Genomic DNA, 18,552 nt, shown 5'->3' on the forward strand with positions numbered 1-18,552 from the left:
TCAAGTAGCTATGAAAGAGGTGACCTAATTCCACAGACTTTCACATCTGTCTTCTTGTCCCACTCTGCCACTAACCTGGTTGGGTAAGTCACTCAACATTTATTTGGGCTTTACTTTCTCATCAGGATAACGGAGAACTTGGACTACAGGTTACTAACCTGCCCTTTGAGTTCTCTAAAATATGTGGATTTCACTTTGCTGGGGCTTCCATTAGGCACTGATTTGGGTACAAAGCTGAGGTGAGCTTGACTCTCTCATGATATCTGATGAAACGTTAGTGCTTTATTATATCTCAAACCTATACCTACTGACAATTATTTTAAGTTTTTTAGAATTTTTAAAATACGTTTTTATAAATAATGTATCCAAAGATTTTGACCCACTACATAAAGTATTTTGTTGTCAATAGTTCCAAAGAGATCAGAGCCTGAATCACTGAGTTAAAGCCTGAATCGGTGACAAGGATGCTCCCTAAAATGAAGAATTTTTAAAGTCAGAGTTGTTCACATGGAATAGGCAGTCTGGGAATTAGGCAATTCCCCTCATGGAGGCATTTGGGCACAGGACCTCGTAACAGAGGTAATTCCAGCACTGGGTGACGGTTGTTCAGACTGAGTGACCTTTAACCAACTCCCTTTCAACATTAAACGCTACAACGTTATGAAGTCAAGAGCCCTTTTATTCCAACAGCCCCCCGACACATCCATAAAGCAAGGGCTAAGTTTAAAGAAAGATGGATAAAATGAGAAGGAAAATTTGCTTATTCATTTCAAATTCCCAAGCTGAGATCAATCTAAAGGAAATGATGGTCATTTCTAGTTAAACAGCTAAATGGAATAGCTTCAAATGAAGAGATTCAAAATTTCTTCGTTTTGGAAATGAGTTATCCACACGTATAGGGTTGTTACGTGGTCCATTCAAACTTGGCCTCTCATCAATGCAGCTATTTGGGGATATCTTGTTAGACACTAGCAAATTTTTAGGTCTGTGACTGTCATATCTCATAATAATTTCATTTGACACCATATTTTGTGAGTGTATGCATCTTTGTGAGAACATCACTTTCCTTTTATCTTCTGCACAGGTGAAATTACTCTGAAAATGTTGCATAAGAAAGCAGCGAAATATAACATGACAGTAAGGCACGTTACTCGTAGAGTCCTAACGATGATGCAAATACTATCCACTGGGGGATAAACAGAGGTAAACATATAGTTGATGGTTTACAGAAAAAGAAAGAAAAATGATGAGTAGACGCCTTTAATATTTATCAAAACAACATTTACAAACAATGTGACAGGTACTTTCAGGTCCCTAAATGACCACCAAGACATTAGCTCTCCTAGGCGGGCAATCCCTGGCTACAACGCACTTAACACTTGGCAGTCATTGGAACTGAAAAAGCTAAAGTGACTTTTGGATCAGGTAGGCTTTCCCACTATTTAGGTTTCCAACGAAATCTGGACAAATCAAAGAAGGAACCGGTAATTACAATACAGACAACCCAGAGGCAGAGAAAGACTAGCTGCACTAAGACTGATCCAAGAGAAAAATACAACATGAGAGACGGAAAATGGAGAAGCAATCAGAACACTGGGAGAGTCAAATGATAGAGAAAAGAAACATAAATATAATATAAATTCTACTCTAAGTAAACATTTCATTATTTCAGTAAAAAGGTCAAAAATTTGCCATCTTTATCATATTTATTTACTGTAAAAATGCTAGTTTTCCAAAGAACAATAAGGATGTCATTCATTAATATAACTACATAACATGACCTGGTCATACGCACTGATTTTTAAGTAAGGCAGAAAACTAGTAGTTTCTTTTAAGCACATGAAGAATAGCTACAGTCATCTATAATTTGTCTCTTTCATGAAATCAATATTGAAAACTTACATTTTGAAAGCAGTTTTGTTCGGGTTGAGGTTTCATTATGAGTTCAAGTTCAAGTTCAAGTTCAAAAGCAACTTTCACTGCAAAGCTTAGAGTACATCTTAGAATGGGCATTTGATCCCTTCCCTTATACACCCTCTCTTATTAAAAAAAAATATTTTAGATATGAATATTAATCAGATTTTACTATCTAGATTTTCAAATGTAAACAATAAAAACAATTTTTATGCTTAATAGAAACAAATAGTAAGAAAGTAGTCCAGATAGTAACACTTGCATTTTCAAATTGCAAAATGCGTTCAAGGAGAGGGGATTCAAAGAGACTAAAAGAAGACAGTCAGTGATACCAAATACATGTTGTTTAAATGATACGTTAATTAATAATTGCAAGATAAAATGAAAAGTTAGTAACTCAAGGAAGGGTTACATTTCAAAGATAAGAAATGGAAGATAAAGCTGGTAGTTAAATTTTATCACAATAAAAATTCACAAATACCTTCTTCAACATCTGAGATATATTCGCCATCACTGAGCATTTCAGGGGCGTTGGCTTTACGAACTGCATGATTTAAGTGAACAATGTAAGTGTGAAAAATGCATGCTCTTGATACTACAACGAAACATATTAATGCTTCTAAAAACATTTTGCAATGAATTTTCTTCAGGAAAAAAATACAAAGTCACTCTTTGTTACTACGAACTCAAAGGAGGTTTTCATACCTTCATCATCAGACATGTCAAGAACTTCATTCATCGTTTCTGGAACATTCATTTTGTGCTTCTCTATGACAGTCTGGTAACAAAGAAAGCAGTCATTTTAGTATGAGCAGACAGGATATTTTACCGAGGCTCTTCATTTCTTCCTAAATTAATCTGTTGGTTTACTGTGGGATTTGTGTGTTGAATATCTTGAAGGCCCCCTCATACAAAATGACATCAAAATTATGCCTTCATAGCACTGAGTTCCTCATCATATACATGGCAGAGAACGAATACAAGGTGAAAGAATTCTAGTGGCAAAGCGCACCAGCTTAAAAGCTTTAGGTCCGCAATAAAGCTTTTCAAAGGAAAAAAAGGAGAGAGATACTGCCTCCCTTAGTTCCTTGCTATACTTCTTCACGGTCTTCATGGGTCTGCCACCCCATCCAACTAAAAGTCTTAGCTGTTGATAAGCCAAATGATTGGCAAGAAGCCTGTCTTTATTGCTTGTGCCAAGCCAGCCCCTTCTCGTTTTCCCTTCCTATGTGTACGTTTAATTTCTAGAATAAATCACAATATTGAGATTCCAATAACTTTTACAACCATGTGTTTGCAGAAAATATTTTAGAGGTAATGCATTTGCAGGATAATTTTAACTGCCACAAAATTTTAAAGAATGGTATACAGTATAACAGAGCAAAGGCTATACTGAATCTTTTAATTGCTCTTTGATGACTTTTCGCCTAGATAGATTGTATCCATCCAAAGAACACTGACGGTATTACTTGTTTGAAAATATTAATGACTTGATATGTTTTAGTTTGAAAATGAATCCTCTTTTAATCTGAGTGTATAAAAGACTAATGGTACAAGTCATGTTGAAGTAAAGCATTATTTTGCATTTTTTCCAGCATGTAATACTGTCATTGAACATTTTCAAAAGATGAATATTTTATATTAGAACAGTTTTAGATTTACAGAAAAATTATGAGGATAGTAGAGAGTGTTCACCCAGTTTTCCCTATGATTAACACATATTAGCATGGTACCTTTGTCACAATTCATGAACCAATATTGATTTATTATTATTAATTAAAGTCTATGTTTTATTCAGATTTCCTTAGCTTTTGCCAAATATCCTTTTTCAGTGCTAGCATCCCATCCAGGATACCGTGTTATCTTTCGTTGTCAATCTCCTTAGGCTCCTATGGCTAAGTTTCTCAGACTTTCCTTGTTTTTAATGACCTTGACAGTTTTGGGGTGAACTGGTCAGGTTCACCTTAATTGAGATTCGTCTCATGTTTTTCTCATTGATTAGACTGGGGTTATATGTTTTGGGGAGGAAAACCACTGCGGTAAAATGTCATTTTCGTTACATCACATCAAGGGCATATACTGTCAACATGATTCACCAGGGTTGACGTTGTACTTGGTCATGTGGCTGAAGCAGTGTTGGCCAGCTTTCTCCCCTGTAATCTACTCTATTTCCCCTGCTCTCCACACTGTTTTCTTATGAGGGAAGTTACTACACTCAGACACACTTGAGCAGTGGGGAATCGTGAGCCACCTCTTGGAGGGGAAAGTATTTTCGTAAATTATTCGGAATTCTTTTGCCTGAGAAATCTGCCTCTTCCTCCATAGTCATTCAATCATTCATCCGTATCAGTAATGAACTCACGGATATATATTTTATACTTTGCACTATACCCCCATACCATTTTATTTCTTTGGTTCAAATTGTTCTGGCTTTGGCCATTGGGAAGTCTTTCAGTGGCTTCCCGTGTCCCTTTAACACGTCCCATCATTTTGTGTATGTATGTTTATTTATTTCTTTACAGGGAGGGCCTTACTTTTTGGCACTACCAGAGGTTGCAGGCTCATCTTGTATATTTCCTGCCCCAGTTGTAGATTTTGTCATTTCTCCAAGGAGCCCTGGTTCCCTCCATTAGAGAAGGCTGTTAGAAACCAACATCTGAGTGATAGAAGTACTCTGCTCGTTGCTACTGAGGGAATTTTAAACAATGCAATTTAAATAGCTTAATTCGTATCTTTTGGATATCCGCTTCTAGCCACTCAGTTTCCTCCTCTGCCGTGACTGTAATGTCATTAACTAAAGCATCTTTCTCAGAATTGCCACATCCAACATGGCACTCCTATCAAAGATGCAGTGTTCTTTTTAAGGCTGCTGAAGAACTGACGCCTGCTTAAGGAGACAATGGTCGCTGGGGCTTCCATAACGTCTGAACAGAGACCCACCTGCGGGCGGCTGCACTGTGCTTAGTTAGCGTAAGGGCACACACCCCACCCTGAATCCCGTCAGTCCTCTCTGAGCTAGATGACAGGCAACTGCAAAGGCAGGGCTGACAAGGTGGTGTCTCCGCTTGAAATAAAGTCTCAAATACCACAGTGCTGGACTAGGTCTTAGGGACTTCAGTGGCCTCTTTTCTAGTCAATGTGAGCGTTTCATTTGGCGGAAGCCTCATTTACTTCACCAGGCAAACTGGACCTTCCTGTTAGCATGAGTAATCTTTTCTCTCTGGCAGAAAGTCACCTAGCAAGTCAGCTGGTGATGTTGAGTGAGAAATGGCATGACTCCCGTGCACATTCTTTCACTAGGAACCGGAGCCCTAAAACCCTTTTCTCTCAGTCCATTTCCTGAGGCTGTAACTTTACTTTCCCTGTCTGTAACTTTATTTTCTCCTAAAGCTCTTTTTGATATCAAAGAAACATTTTGAACTTTCCTAACAGGTGAGAGAATCATTGACATTTAATCAAATAAGATTTATATTTTGAACTATTATACCATCTTCAATTCTCTAACATTGAAACAGAGGTTTCACATATTTATTTCAGTGACTTCAAGTCTTTTATAGCATGGTGACACTTGGTTGTTATTTAATACCTTGTCCTTCTCTCCTTTCCTACTCTCAAGAGAGTTACATGGCATATCTATAAAATTAAGGTTAAGAAACATTATTTATTTAAACTCTTTTCTTGAGAATTTAATGATAGATTTTAAGATGATGAAATACTCAAGAGGTATATGAAAGCAATATGTAGGAATTTATTTCTATTCCAGCTATATCTTAAAGTTAGAAACGTGCCCTGGTTGACAACCATTGCTCTAGTCCATTAAAGCTACTGTTTTCTCTTTTGCAAATTACAACATTTCTCTTTTGTGATCAGCAGGCTGAAGTTTTAGCTTCTAAAACCTGTACACAGCCAAATAACTCAACCGGCAGGTAGCAACAGAGTCCTTCGAGCCATGGTGTTTTGTACGAAGCACTGTATATCCAGACTGCAGACGTGAACTATGCCTTCTTCGTGTTGGAAGGTGGCATATGAGAAAAGGAAGCACAGCTGATACTTCCAAGTGCTGCAGAGTCCTAAACTGACACTGTACGGACTCAGTCTCGGGCCTGTGTGTTGAGTCACGCAGTCAGGAATAACTCAAGTAAACCTCTGACATGGGGCAATATCTGCTCTTGATTCCAAAGTTACCAAATCCTGATGGAGTTCAAAGGCACCAGACGGGGTTCCAAAGAAGCGATTGTTTTTCCTAGGAAAACTCCAATAGGTGAATGGAAGAGAAGCGAGCGTGGTGGGAAAAACTGATTTGGAACCCACCTCTAGTGTTTCTCTAACAAGGCCAAAATATTTTTACAATAATGATGACAATGTACCCATTATCATTTGTGAGTTAAAATATTTTAAAGAACCAACTTAGAGTTTTCATCTTTCTTGCACTGTCAAAGAAGGATGTCAAAACACCTCATTAAAAAATTTTTTTATATCAAAATAAAGAAATACATTCAGCTTTCTATGGAACTAAAACCTCTGTAGCTTTTTGAAAGGTATAACTTTTGAAAAGGTATTTTTAGTGTTTTGAATTTTTCTTCCCATCAGAAATGAGAGTTTTGCTTTGCTGACTGCCATCAAGGAGGTGACAGCATTTGGAAATACGGTGCTTAGTTTCTGAATGGAGGAAAAAAGGTTCATCTCCCCAAAGCCTGGAAAAATCTACAGTCTGAGAACTGGCTCTTGGGGTAACGGGGTTACAAGGTCTGGCATCCACTACTCACAGTCGTGGTCACAGTCTCTTCAGTTACCACCTTCAGGGTGTCCACCACTGAGATGTAGCCAAGCCTCCGGGCAATGGCCAGGGCAGTGTTCCCATTCTGGGAAGAGGGAAACATGGTCAAGGAATTACAAGTCATTCCACGTGTCTCAGCGCCTGTGTGTTTCCACACGTTTGCCTTTACAAACGTAAGGTGAGTGTCTCACCAGTCCTTTCCCACTGTCATACCCAAAACGCTGTTTCATTAAAGACATACCTTGCACAAAACCCACCTAACCTGTCCCTACTCATAGAGCAGAGTCTGGGCTGCTACACATGGAATCCGAGAGGCTTTTTAAAGTTTTATGTAATCAAGGAAACAAACACGTGCTTCTTCTTATGTTTGTACTCCCTACTGGGTAGCAGTGGGTTTGTAGTTTTTTTTTTTTTTTCGGTGCGCGGGCCCCTCACTGTTGTGGCCTCTCCCGTTGCAGAGCACAGGCTCCGGGTGCGCAGGCCCAGTGGCCATGTCTCACGGGCCCAGCCGCTCCGCGGCATGCGGCATCCTCCTGGAACCGGGGCACGAACCCGTGTCCCCTGCACCGGCAGGCGGACTCTCAACCACTGCGCCACCAGGGAAGCCCGATTTGTAGTTTTTACGTGGGAAACATTAATCACATCTCTGTCTCTGGACAACTCACAACAATACAGTTATTGTCCTTTTCCCTTCATTCTACTGAATGCTCTGTTTATGCCTACTAAACATAGAAAGTCAAAAAGCAAACCTGTCCAATAAAAATGTAAGAAGGCACCAGCACCCAGGCCCAGCTCCCCCCTCATCACTTAGCTGGCCCTTTGCTCTTACCACAGTGAGTTCATTGGGGGAGGCATTGTTCTGAAGCAAGACATTGATTATATGCGTGTGTCCCTGTTGAGCTGCTTGGTGTAACGGCGTATACCCATTCTGTAGAAGGAAGATGGAAGAAAAGACTCTTACTTCCTTGGACACGAGATCAATGACTTGGTAGATACAAAGGAGAAAGGAGTTTACCTTTGTTTTGGCATTCACTTTTGCAGAATGCTGGAGCAGGAAGTTAACAATCTTGATGTTTCCATAGTGGCAGCCCACATGTAGTGGTGTGTATCCCATCTGTAATTATATATATATATATAAACTTTATTAAGAAATAACCTTTCTTAACGAGGCAGAAAGCGTTTTTTTTTCCCTATATAAAACAAATGCCATTGACAGAGCTAATCTAAGGTATAAATAACAATACCACCTCACATGGAAATAGTTACTAAATGTCCCAAAGTGCTCGCTCTAGCATCGGCTCATTTTATTTCCATAACAACTTTTCAAGATAGGACAAAAAGATGGAACGACAGCCTAGACAGAAGGATCCAGTGGCTTCTTGCAGAGGGTCAGAAGCGTGCTCAATGGACAGACATGGACTAGCGTTTATTCAACACTCTACTCTCTCAAGGCATAAAATTGAGGTTAAAAAATGTGAAGTGGTTAAGTGATCATGGAAGCAGTAGATGATGATCAGAATGCATGACGGAGACAGGAAGGATAGAAACACTGAAGCAGGAGAGGCTGGTGTGAGTTCAGGAGGTCTGCGATATATGAACTTGGTCTAGGAATAGATGCTCTAGTTAAAGTCTTCTGCCTACCTAGGTAGAGCCCCACACTTTGAAAACCACTCATTTAGACAAAGCAACGGATTGCTTCTCCAATTAATATCCACTGACCCCTGAGGGGCTATAAATTCCATCTATTAAAAAATATATCGTGTGTGTATGTATGTGTATGTATATATAGATACACACACACACACATATATTCTAGATAATTATTTTTTTTTAAAAGGATATTCCAGATATTTTTTCTAGATGGCCATAATGTAACAGACTCCACCACACAATTTCAGTGCCCATGGCCAATCTCTGTTTACGATGACACTGGCAGCACCAGATCACTGAAAGGGAGAGCACAGACTTTTAATATTTCTAAATGGTCATGGGTCAAGGGTCCATGTTTTCAAGTATCTGCATCTCGTATGTGATGGCATTAGTGTGTCTTTATGGTGACTCTGTGCTACAGACTGAATGATTGTATCCCCTAAAAGTTGTATGCTGAAACCCTAATCCCAGTGTAATGGTATTTAGAGACGGAACCTTTGGCAGGTAATTTGGTCATGAGGGTGGAGCCCTCATGAATGGGATTAGTGCCCTTATAAGAAGAGAAAGGAGACAGCCTGCCTCTTCTCTTTTCTACCTGCTACCAGCACCTTGATCTTGGATTTCCCAACCTCCAGAACTGTGAGAAATAAAGGTTTGTCCAGGCTATAGTATTCTTGTTATAGCAGCCTAAACTAACTAAGACACTCCAGCAAATGGGTGTATTTGAATTTGAAAAGGGGACGTCCGGAACACAGCTGATTGTGGAAGGTGAAGACACCTCAGCGGGGATGTGCTGCCCTAAAGAACTGACTCTGGTTAGATTCTATTCCATGAACTGAACTGTAAGTGCAGCCACACTGACCAGACCCTGCTGATAAGCTCACCGTAACCACATGTATATGAGTCTGACTTAGGACCCCTAAAGCTGCTTCATGCACGATGAAGGGTATCCCATTTTGGGGACCAGAATTCACCTGCCTGCTTTGCAGGGTTCTTTCTTGGGACTGAGGAACTCAGGATACTGTGTTAGGAATCAGAATGCTGCTTAGGGAGGGAGGCATGAAAACAGTTTTCTCCTACCAGTTCTCAGTACAATTAGCTTAATTGACTGAAGTAACATTATTCCCAGTGTTAGTGGCAGAGGACTGATCCCAAACCAAAAGATTACAGAAAATATTTTAAGATTTTAAATATTAAGGAACTCTTCAAGTTTCTGGTCAACATGCCTAAGCAATGATGCAACACTTTCCAATGGCTACTCTGCTACTGTATTGATCAGATTTTTAAAAGAAATTGAATTATTCTAAGTACCTTAATGTACAGTTTCTTCTCATCGTCATAGCTTCACTGTCACTCCTAGTAAAACCCTAAGTCATTATAGTGGACTGTTAGGACATGGTTGGTCTGCACCCTGCTCTCCACCTCCCATCTATTACATCTCTGAGCTCGTCTCCTACGAGTCTCTCCCTTGTTCACGCTGCTCTAAGACATTGGTCTTCTTGCTGCTCCACAAATACTACAGTATTTTATTAAAAATACATATGCATGCCAGGAAGATTTAGTTTTCATCCAGAGAAACCAAAATTGGGGCTCCTCTATTCATTGAGGGTCACAAAGTTCCCATGGTAAATGGCACCTTGCACATGCCCAGAGAGATGTGATTTGGGAAATTCCCTTCAACTAGTGGCAATACATTTTGGAAAGACCAACTCTTCTTTCTTTAATAACTAAGGAACAGTCATAGTTCAGATAACTGAGCAGTCTTTGCTTGCTTTTTTCACTGTTGCCTACTTATACCATCATTACAAGCTGAAGTTAAGGCATCTTCTTTAGGCAATACTGAAAGGGTGTATTTGTGTAGGAAGAGCAAACAGGTACAGACGGAATATTCAGGCTGCTGTTTCTGATCTATGGTACGTGAGCATGAGATCTTACTGAGCAGTAGTTAGGTGCCTCCCTATGCAACATGGTTTGAGAAAGCGGGAGCAGGAAATCCACACTATTTCCTCACCTCCTAAACCTGTGCTCTCTCTCGTCTGTCTTTGGCCTTCCTTGCACTTGTCATAGTCTTCCTCAGTGAACACACCCACTCACAACTACAATTATTCCCTCATTTTATTTCAGTTAAATTTTTTGTTTTCAAACTTTTTTATGTTGATACTATTGTTTTAGGGAATACCTTTCTCTTGTCACATGTTACACTAAATATTACTTAATAATATGGCAGGCTGTAAGATATTTCTATAAATAGCTTTTTCATAATTTTACTTCAATTAAACTGATTGAGATTGAAAAGTTGCATTTAGTAACAGACAGAGATTTTTCCTTTAGAAAACAAACTCTGAAAGTAAACTCTCAGTATCTCATTTCCTGAAGGTGCTACAGTTGAACGTCTTAGCACGCTAAAAAGGGAAAAAAGGTTGAAAAAATTTCTCCTGTGAATTTTTTACTTTATTGTTCACCTCCAAAATTAGTGTGGGGTTAAAATGGAAAACAAAACAAAGATCCTCTCAGGGACTACAGAAGAGTCAAAGATTATGAAAGAGTATTTCCGTAATGATAGAAGAAAAATAAGGCAATTGTCATCTCCATCCCTAACCCAGCCTATCCCACTTCTGACATCCCTTATAACTTCTTTGACCATTTCTCTTTCTACTGGCACCTTCCTCTTAGCCTACTAACATACTGCCATACTTCCAAACTTGGAAACAATAATCACTCCTTTCAAATATTTCTCTCCTTTCCTGGGTCTATATTCTCTTAAAGCTTCTTGAAAAAAACCCCATTTTTATTCACCATTCCCTTCCATTTTCCCCATATCTCACCGTCTCCACTACTCCAGTGAAACTGCCTTCTAATAACCCCGGTGCCACTCCAGTGCACGCGTTTTCGTGCTTTCTCTTCTGTGTCACACTCTCCTTGACAGTCTTCAGTTACTTGGCATCCATGTCATATTCTTTCCCCATTTCCCTCCTGCCCTCAGTCAGGCCTGCTTCCTTCCACCTCCTCCAACCACTTTAAAATATCGTTGATCCTAGGGATTTTGTCTTTGATTTCCTCCACACTGTTCCTCAACGATCAGGTCCACATTCACAATTTCAACGGATACATTTATTCTGACCACGTCCAAATCGGTATCTTTAGTCCAGACGCCCCTCCTGTATCCCAGACCAAAGCTTTAGTCATTTACTAGCTGTCTCTACCTAGAGAGCCCCTAGGTCATGTAAGAATCAACACACCCAATACAGAACTCAGGGTGCTGTTTCTCCAACCAGCTTCTTCTCCTTCACTTCCTGTCTTGCTGAATGGGATTTATGATCACCTGGTTACAGAGCCACATCCTCAGATTCGTCCTGAATTTCTCACTTTTCCTTAGTCCCTATATACACATGGTCTCAAGTCTAATTGTTTGTACTTGTTAAGTATTTCTTCAATTTCTCTCTTGTTTACCAACATCCCATCTGCCCCTTACTTGAGGCCTTCTCTATTCTTCATCCGGACCTCAGCAATTGCCTTCTAATGGCCCCTGCTCCAAGCTCTTTTACCAACTCATTCTTTGCATTGTCTCCTAGGATCTTTCTAAACCAGATATCTGATCTTATCATCTTCTGTTTACAACCTCTCAAGGCTTACCAGTACAAACAGGATTAAAAACTTAAGCATGGCACATCAAGGCCCTCTGAGATCATCTTAATTATCTAGCAGTATCTTGGGGCGTGCCCCCAATTTTTTCTCATGTTCCTGTGATGCTGAACCAGCCATAGACCCCTTCTATACTCCCACCTTCGTAAATAACTCAGTTAACGCCAATAACTCTAAATTTATTTATTTATACATGGGGTCAAAATCAGGCTTTGGACCAGCTAGCTATGTTACCTTACATGAGTAATTCCTTTTCTGTGCCTCAGTTTCTGTAAAATAGGGATACTAATTTTATCAACCTTATAAGATAGTCATAAGGATTAAACAAATTAATAAGGGTAAATGCTTAGAACAGTATCTGACACAGAGAAAATGAGTAGTAAATTTTGCTATTATTATTACATTTTTATCGTTGTGTCTCCCTCTCTAGACTATGAATTCTGTGAGGACAAGGAACGTATCACCCAGGTAAGAATCGAACAACTAGTAAGAGCTCTAGAAACAAATGTGAAATGACTATGTATCAAATAAACATTTTTCATGATTTTACACACATTAAAAGAAAGCTAATTTAACTATTTACTTGCTAATCAGTACCTCCGAGAATCAGTGCTTTGGTGTGCTTTGGGGTGGTCTAAATAAAATGTTTCCAGAGATTCTCCTTTTGAAAAGCAAAAGAGGGCTTCCCTGGTGGCGCAGTGGTTGAGAGTCCCCCTGCCGATGCAGGGGACACGGGTTCGTGCCCCAGTCCGGGAAGATCCCACGTGCCGCGGAGCGGCTGGGCCCGTGAGCCATGGCCACTGAGCCTGCGCGTCCGGAGCCTGTGCTCCACAATGGGAGAGGCCACAACAGTGAGAGGCCCGCATACCGCAAAAAAAAAAAAAAAAAAAAAAAAAAAGCGAAAGAAGTGGCTTCATTTCAGCTGTACGACACTGAGCATTAAACCCTGTGCCAGCCGCACAATTTAGTCTGAACTGATTTGGTGAACTTCAAATACAAAGTGAGGTGGAGATATGGTGGGTCAGCAGGCCAGTGGGAAGGCTGCACAGCTGTTACCAGGATGTTCTGGTCTCTTCCCCACAAGAGAAAAGAGCTCCTGATAATTTAATTATTACTATTTTAAAATTGAAGCCAGTGACTCAAATGGTACCATACATTCTACCTGTCGGCTGCTTGGGGATGTCATCTTTACCAGGAAGAATTTGGAAGCTCATGGGATACAATCAACTCCTTATTTACAAGGCTAGGAAGCAAATCCAAGCAACCCATCTCTTTGCACTCCTGCTCTACTCAACTATGGGACAATCATAGCCTCACTTCTTTTTGGTGCTGTGATCTTTGCTGAGAAGAAAAAGGATGAGAGAGTGATTTTTTGTCTCTAATTTTTTTTAAGAGACAGAGAGATGCTTTCGGAACTACATCACTTGTAAAGGGCAGGAAAAGGTACATGCTTCAGAAATATTATACTGAGTACAAAAATGATTACAGACTGTGACCTGAGTTGGACAGGGTTAGAAGGAAACCCTGGTGGAGACCCAATACTCTTAAACCGTGGGGTTGCTTTTGCAAATCTAGAACAGAAGGTTCACAGCACCATTTCTTCTCCTCCCAACCTGCCCTTGAGAATCACTGCCTTAATCCCTGACTGAATTTTGGTGGTGTATATGTTGGATGTGTTGAGATAAAAAGTACTGAGAAACAGAACCCTGCTATTGCCTTCCCAAATTTTTCATTTATAAAGGGAGAGGGAACCAAATAAAATGTTTATAAGTCTGTGTGTGTATGTGTGTGTGTGTGTCAATAGAACAACACAGGGTGAATCTATTTACCATGAAGTTGCAAATTTCTGAAGTAAAGATTTCTTTTCTGATGAAAGTGTACAAGCACAGTAAAGAAGATAAGCTAAATCCAGTCTGAGCTTTTCAGATTGAAAAATGCTTGTATTTTCATGGAAAGTAACAAGAAACCATTCAGCCACTACTGTTGCCTTTACTGGTTTCCCTGTTAAACATTCAGCTATCTAGGAAGGCATTCGGGGCTAAGGGGTTCTTTTAGAATGAAAAATTTGGAAAGAAACAGAATAGAGAGAACTGGGCACTTAGGCTACCAAAGAGGCCATGGGGACTTGAAGGGCACGAGGCATTTCAGAAATGGGAGTGAGGGAGGCCACCTGGGTCACAGCTCTATCTAAGACTACTCCAGCCAGGGACCATTATATTTGCTTCACTATTTTAATACAGAGTTTAAAAAGCATAAAGGATCTTGCCTGGTCACGTCTCTTTTGGGCAGATTCTTTCTAAAAGAATGCAGTATGGGTGGAGAAGCCACAGCCCTAGAGAGTCAGAACACGGTGCAAAGGGTGTAGTCTACTCAGGTCTGCTTCCTGTGCTCGTCCCGTAAATCCAGCCTGATTCTGATGTCTGCAATACCTTTTTACCTGGCTAATTCCTGGCTAATTCCTGGCTAAAGCCTATGTTATTAATATCTTCAATATCTGTCCACACACCTCAGAATCCATCTATATTATACACAGAAATGTTCGTATTCACAGTATAACAGGTAACAAGTATTCATTTTTGTGTCAAAAATGTGACACACAGAAACAAAGTTACATTTTGAAGTAGATACAAGTTTGATATGAAGAGTAACAAAATTAAGTGCTGAAAGAAAATATTCAGAGAAAGACTGATATGAAGTCCTATCTTTGATGATGACACAAAACACCCATTCGTCTTATGTGAGTTTGAAATGGCGGCATTCTATGAGATTAATCAGAAATTTCTTTTTGAAAAGATAACTATTTTGGCTGAGAGAGGGAAGGAGTTGCTAGCGATCATATACACCATAAGAAATTTAGCAAGTGAGTAGCAGTTGAATAAAACCTAATGTATCCTCTTCCATAGACTATGCCTGAACAAAGTTAGAAGTCATCAATTACTGACAACTTTTTCTGTATGCATTTCTTAAAACTCAGTCACAAAAATTAAAAAAGGTACAAGCTTTCACACTCTGCCCTTGATGGGCAGATGTGTTGTAACAAGGATTAAAAAATTGCATTAACACAGGAGGCAGCAATATGCAGCTACATAAAGTATTCAGGCCAGTAAAGGTAAAAGCACCTGGGACACCACAACCAGAGACACTGGTGTCCCTTGTACAGATACACGTTTGAAATACTGTGTACAAAAGATATGATGGAAGATTTATTTTTCCCCCAGAAAATTGTATTTGTTCCATACAAGGAGTCACAATGACACTCTGGATGGGCACCATCTTTTTGTGTACCTTTGTCTGGACGTCCACGTGTGCCCCCTGGTTTACTAGGACTTCGGCCACATTCACTCTGTCTTCTTGAGCAGCCAGATGGAGTGGGGTCAGGCCACTCTGCAAAAGATGAAAGTGGTCATCTTACAGGAGGGATGGAGGACACACAGGCGTGCTGGAGAAACAATTTAGGACTTCAAGAAGAGTAAGTCTACAATTTCTATGTTTAAAAAAATCTATAGGGGCTTCCCTGGTGGCGCAGTGGTTGAGGGTCCGCCTGCCGATGCAGGGGACGCGGGTTCGTGCCCCGGTCCGGGAAGATCCCACATGCCGCGGAGCGGCTGGGCTCGTGAGCCGTGGCCGCTGAGCCTGTGCGTCCGGAGCCTGTGCTCCGCAATGGGAGAGGCCACAACAGTGAGAGGCTCGCGTACCGCAAAAAAAAAAAAAATCTATAGAGTAAGTTTATATACTAGCATGTGACAACATGGTTATCTGCAGGCTTAATGAAAAATTTCAAACATCCTCAAAAGTGGAGGGAATGGGCTGGACCTTGTGTACTGATCACAGATGCAGCAATTGTCAAGGTTTTCCTACGTTTGCTTCATCCAGCCCTACTTCCTGTTTGTTCTTTGCTTTGCGGAAGTATTTTAAAGCAAATCCCAGACATTATATCATTTTCCTCTTATGTACTTCAGTGTTCACTTTTTTAAAATAGAGTCTTTTTATTTTTTACAAAATTATGCAAGAGTTCTAACGCACTACCAACGCATGACTAGCTTTAGAAAAATTTATTAAAATAAAAACTGTTTATAAATTGAATACTGACATATGATGATATCATTTTCTCCATTAAATATTAATACCCTAGGCTGACAAATATTTTCTTTATGTTGCTTCTGGGTAGGAAAAATGGTCTGTGAAATGTTATATAAATGCTGTCTCATGAGAATGTAATATGAAGGCTATCTTGTGAAAATTTCCAGGTCATTTAATGAGACCAGATACTTGAAATTGACTCTACCACAGAATGGACAGGCTATGTGGTTATCCCAATGGCCAAGAAAAGAATCACCAAGACTGCACCCTGGTTTAAAAATCCTCTGTAGCTGCATTTTTCATAAATAACATTTAAGAGAACGTAAGCTGGTGTAAGGGCGTCCAGATTCTTTTCTTTCATCCATTATGAGCACACAAGTTAATGTCCCGAGTCCTAACGGCCTCTTTCTCCTCCTCTGCATCTGTGTAGCAAGGCCATCAACCTGTCCTATTTGTCAGAGGAAAGGCGTGAACCAAAAGCAGCACCAGGAAGGGCACAGAACCCTCGAGATGCTGAACAGTATTTATTTAGGGGCTCCTATTCCATCAAACTAATGACAGGACTCAGGAAGAGTCATTCACTCTTGACTTTCTAATACTCTTTACAGACTTTTGGAAGAAGCTCACCCAAACTGGATAAAAGAGGAAACAGGAAAAGGAGGACTGGTGCCTTCACTTGAAATCCAAGAAAAATAAGCCTGGGGCCAAAACTGGCACCACCCAAACACTGACATAATCATAGAACAATGTTCCACGTTCCACTTTAGAGGCAACAGATATTTGCAGCTGTAACATTATGTAAAAGTGTCACAATCCCCTATTCTAAGTTTGAGACTTTCCAAACCTTCTGAAGAGCCTTACTGAGTGGTTCTCAGCACAGCTGGGGGAATGTACTGTGGCTGGTGCCCTACTTTCTCGCGTTCCCCCATGGACATTCGTGCTGTCCACTCTACCTTTGGCCTGGAGTCACCTCCAGCTTTCCTGGGCTTCCCTCTCTCTCCCCTGGTCTCGAAAAAGGCTTCACTGTTATTATTTATGTGCGAACCACCTGCGTGCTCACTTCTGTCGAGAGCGTCACAATCCTGCATTTAAACTCTTTTCTCGTCTGTATTCTTCAAACCACTGTGAGTTTCTTGAGGTAACTACTGTACCTTTAATCCTTGTATAACCAGTCGAGTATCTAGCGTTTAATCCACCCACTAATCGACTGAGTCAGAGGAAAAAGCAAGCATCTTTCGGTAACATAGTATAAATTAAATAAAGAAAAAATTATTTTTACATTCATGATTTAAAAAACAAAATGTGATGGTTAAAACAGCCCTGTGTGAGTTCAGAAGTTATCTATTAACCTTTTATAAAGATTTTGAGCATGGCTCTTTTTAAAAATGGCATTTATTGGGCACAGAGAGAATACCATCAACTTGGAAGAGCAACAGCTCTGCTTCGTATTCTATTGGCTGTGTAAAGAAATACAGCTACTTGTGGTCTGCAGAATTCGTGTGGGAAAGTGGGAACGTCAAAAGCAAAATTGCACCAGATCAAACACTAGTACTTCGGCAGGAACGTAGGTTCACGGGCTCTTTTTCTTAAAAACCTGGGAACTGCTGGTGAATAGCAGCAAGAGAAGTGAAAACAATCAAGTGTTTGGTTCAATCATACTTTTCACGAAAGCTAAATCTTTCTTTTAATATTCATTGTTTAGCAAGTGTGAAATGGGGAAGTGGGATGGGGAAGGGGGAAGGGGTGGAGGGAGAGTAACTGATGTTTAAAACTCTGGCAGCTTAGAAAAAATGGACAGAAAACCTGTCAGAGTCCTTATTGAATAGAGCTCTGCGGATTTTCTGTTTTCACACTGGAACTTATTTAATACTTGATACAGAAAATGACTCCTGAGAAAGGAAGCAAAGACTTACAAATGCCTTCTTATTAGACCATTTCTAGGTACTGTGAAGTCCTTGAAAGTTCCTTAAGTGCAGTGTGCCAATGGGAATTTCCTTGGTGATATATTCGCTTATGTAGAGTTTGTTCAGGAAGGTGTCTGGGCATCTCCAGGCTTTCTTGGTTTGCTATGTCTCTTGGTCCTCAGAATTCCCTTGGCTGATCTAGCCTACCGAAGCAGACACTGAGAAATTCTTTCTGAAGTGTTTTCAGCCTAAAATTTTTAAAATTGATTTTACGGTGGATTCAAGGCTCAATATGTATATTGCCATGGGTTAGCTAAAGGAATTTAAAGGAAAAAAAATGTTTATTACACAGTACTTTGGTGTCAGACCTATAGAAAACGTTCACCTGTTAACCATTTGTTCAGGTTTGTATTGTCTCTGGGAGAATTAATGAGATATAATATTCTGGGCTCCTAAGAATAAATACACTGATGGATGCCAGAATGTGCTTCAATTTGAGAAGGCCACGTCCTCCATCTCATTAAGACAGGTTGAATTTTGCAGCAAACTATTATAAGGCTGGTCTATATATTAGTATATGAACCT

The 18,552-nt window shown here is 40.1% G+C and overlaps 1 protein-coding gene across 4 annotated transcripts in view; it reads right to left on the reverse strand.

Moving 5' to 3' along the window:
* ANK3 (ankyrin 3) overlaps positions 1-18,552 on the reverse strand; it is a 677,213-nt gene that overhangs the window by 117,321 nt on the left and 541,340 nt on the right. For all 4 annotated transcript variants that reach the window (XM_029244863.1, XM_029244862.1, XM_029244864.1 and 1 more), the window contains 6 exons: positions 15,269-15,367; positions 7,707-7,805; positions 7,521-7,619; positions 6,681-6,776; positions 2,620-2,692; positions 2,396-2,458 (listed from right to left, as the gene is read on the reverse strand). In XM_029244863.1, coding sequence (XP_029100696.1) covers positions 2,396-2,458; positions 2,620-2,692; positions 6,681-6,776; positions 7,521-7,619; positions 7,707-7,805; positions 15,269-15,367 — 529 coding nt within the window. The remainder of the gene's footprint in view (positions 1-2,395; positions 2,459-2,619; positions 2,693-6,680; positions 6,777-7,520; positions 7,620-7,706; positions 7,806-15,268; positions 15,368-18,552) is intronic.

This window comes from Monodon monoceros, unplaced genomic scaffold (assembly GCF_005190385.1).
Source record: "Monodon monoceros isolate NGI ecotype Baffin Bay Population unplaced genomic scaffold, NGI_Narwhal_1 Super_Scaffold_4, whole genome shotgun sequence".
In the NCBI taxonomy this organism is placed as follows: Eukaryota; Metazoa; Chordata; class Mammalia; order Artiodactyla; family Monodontidae; genus Monodon; species Monodon monoceros.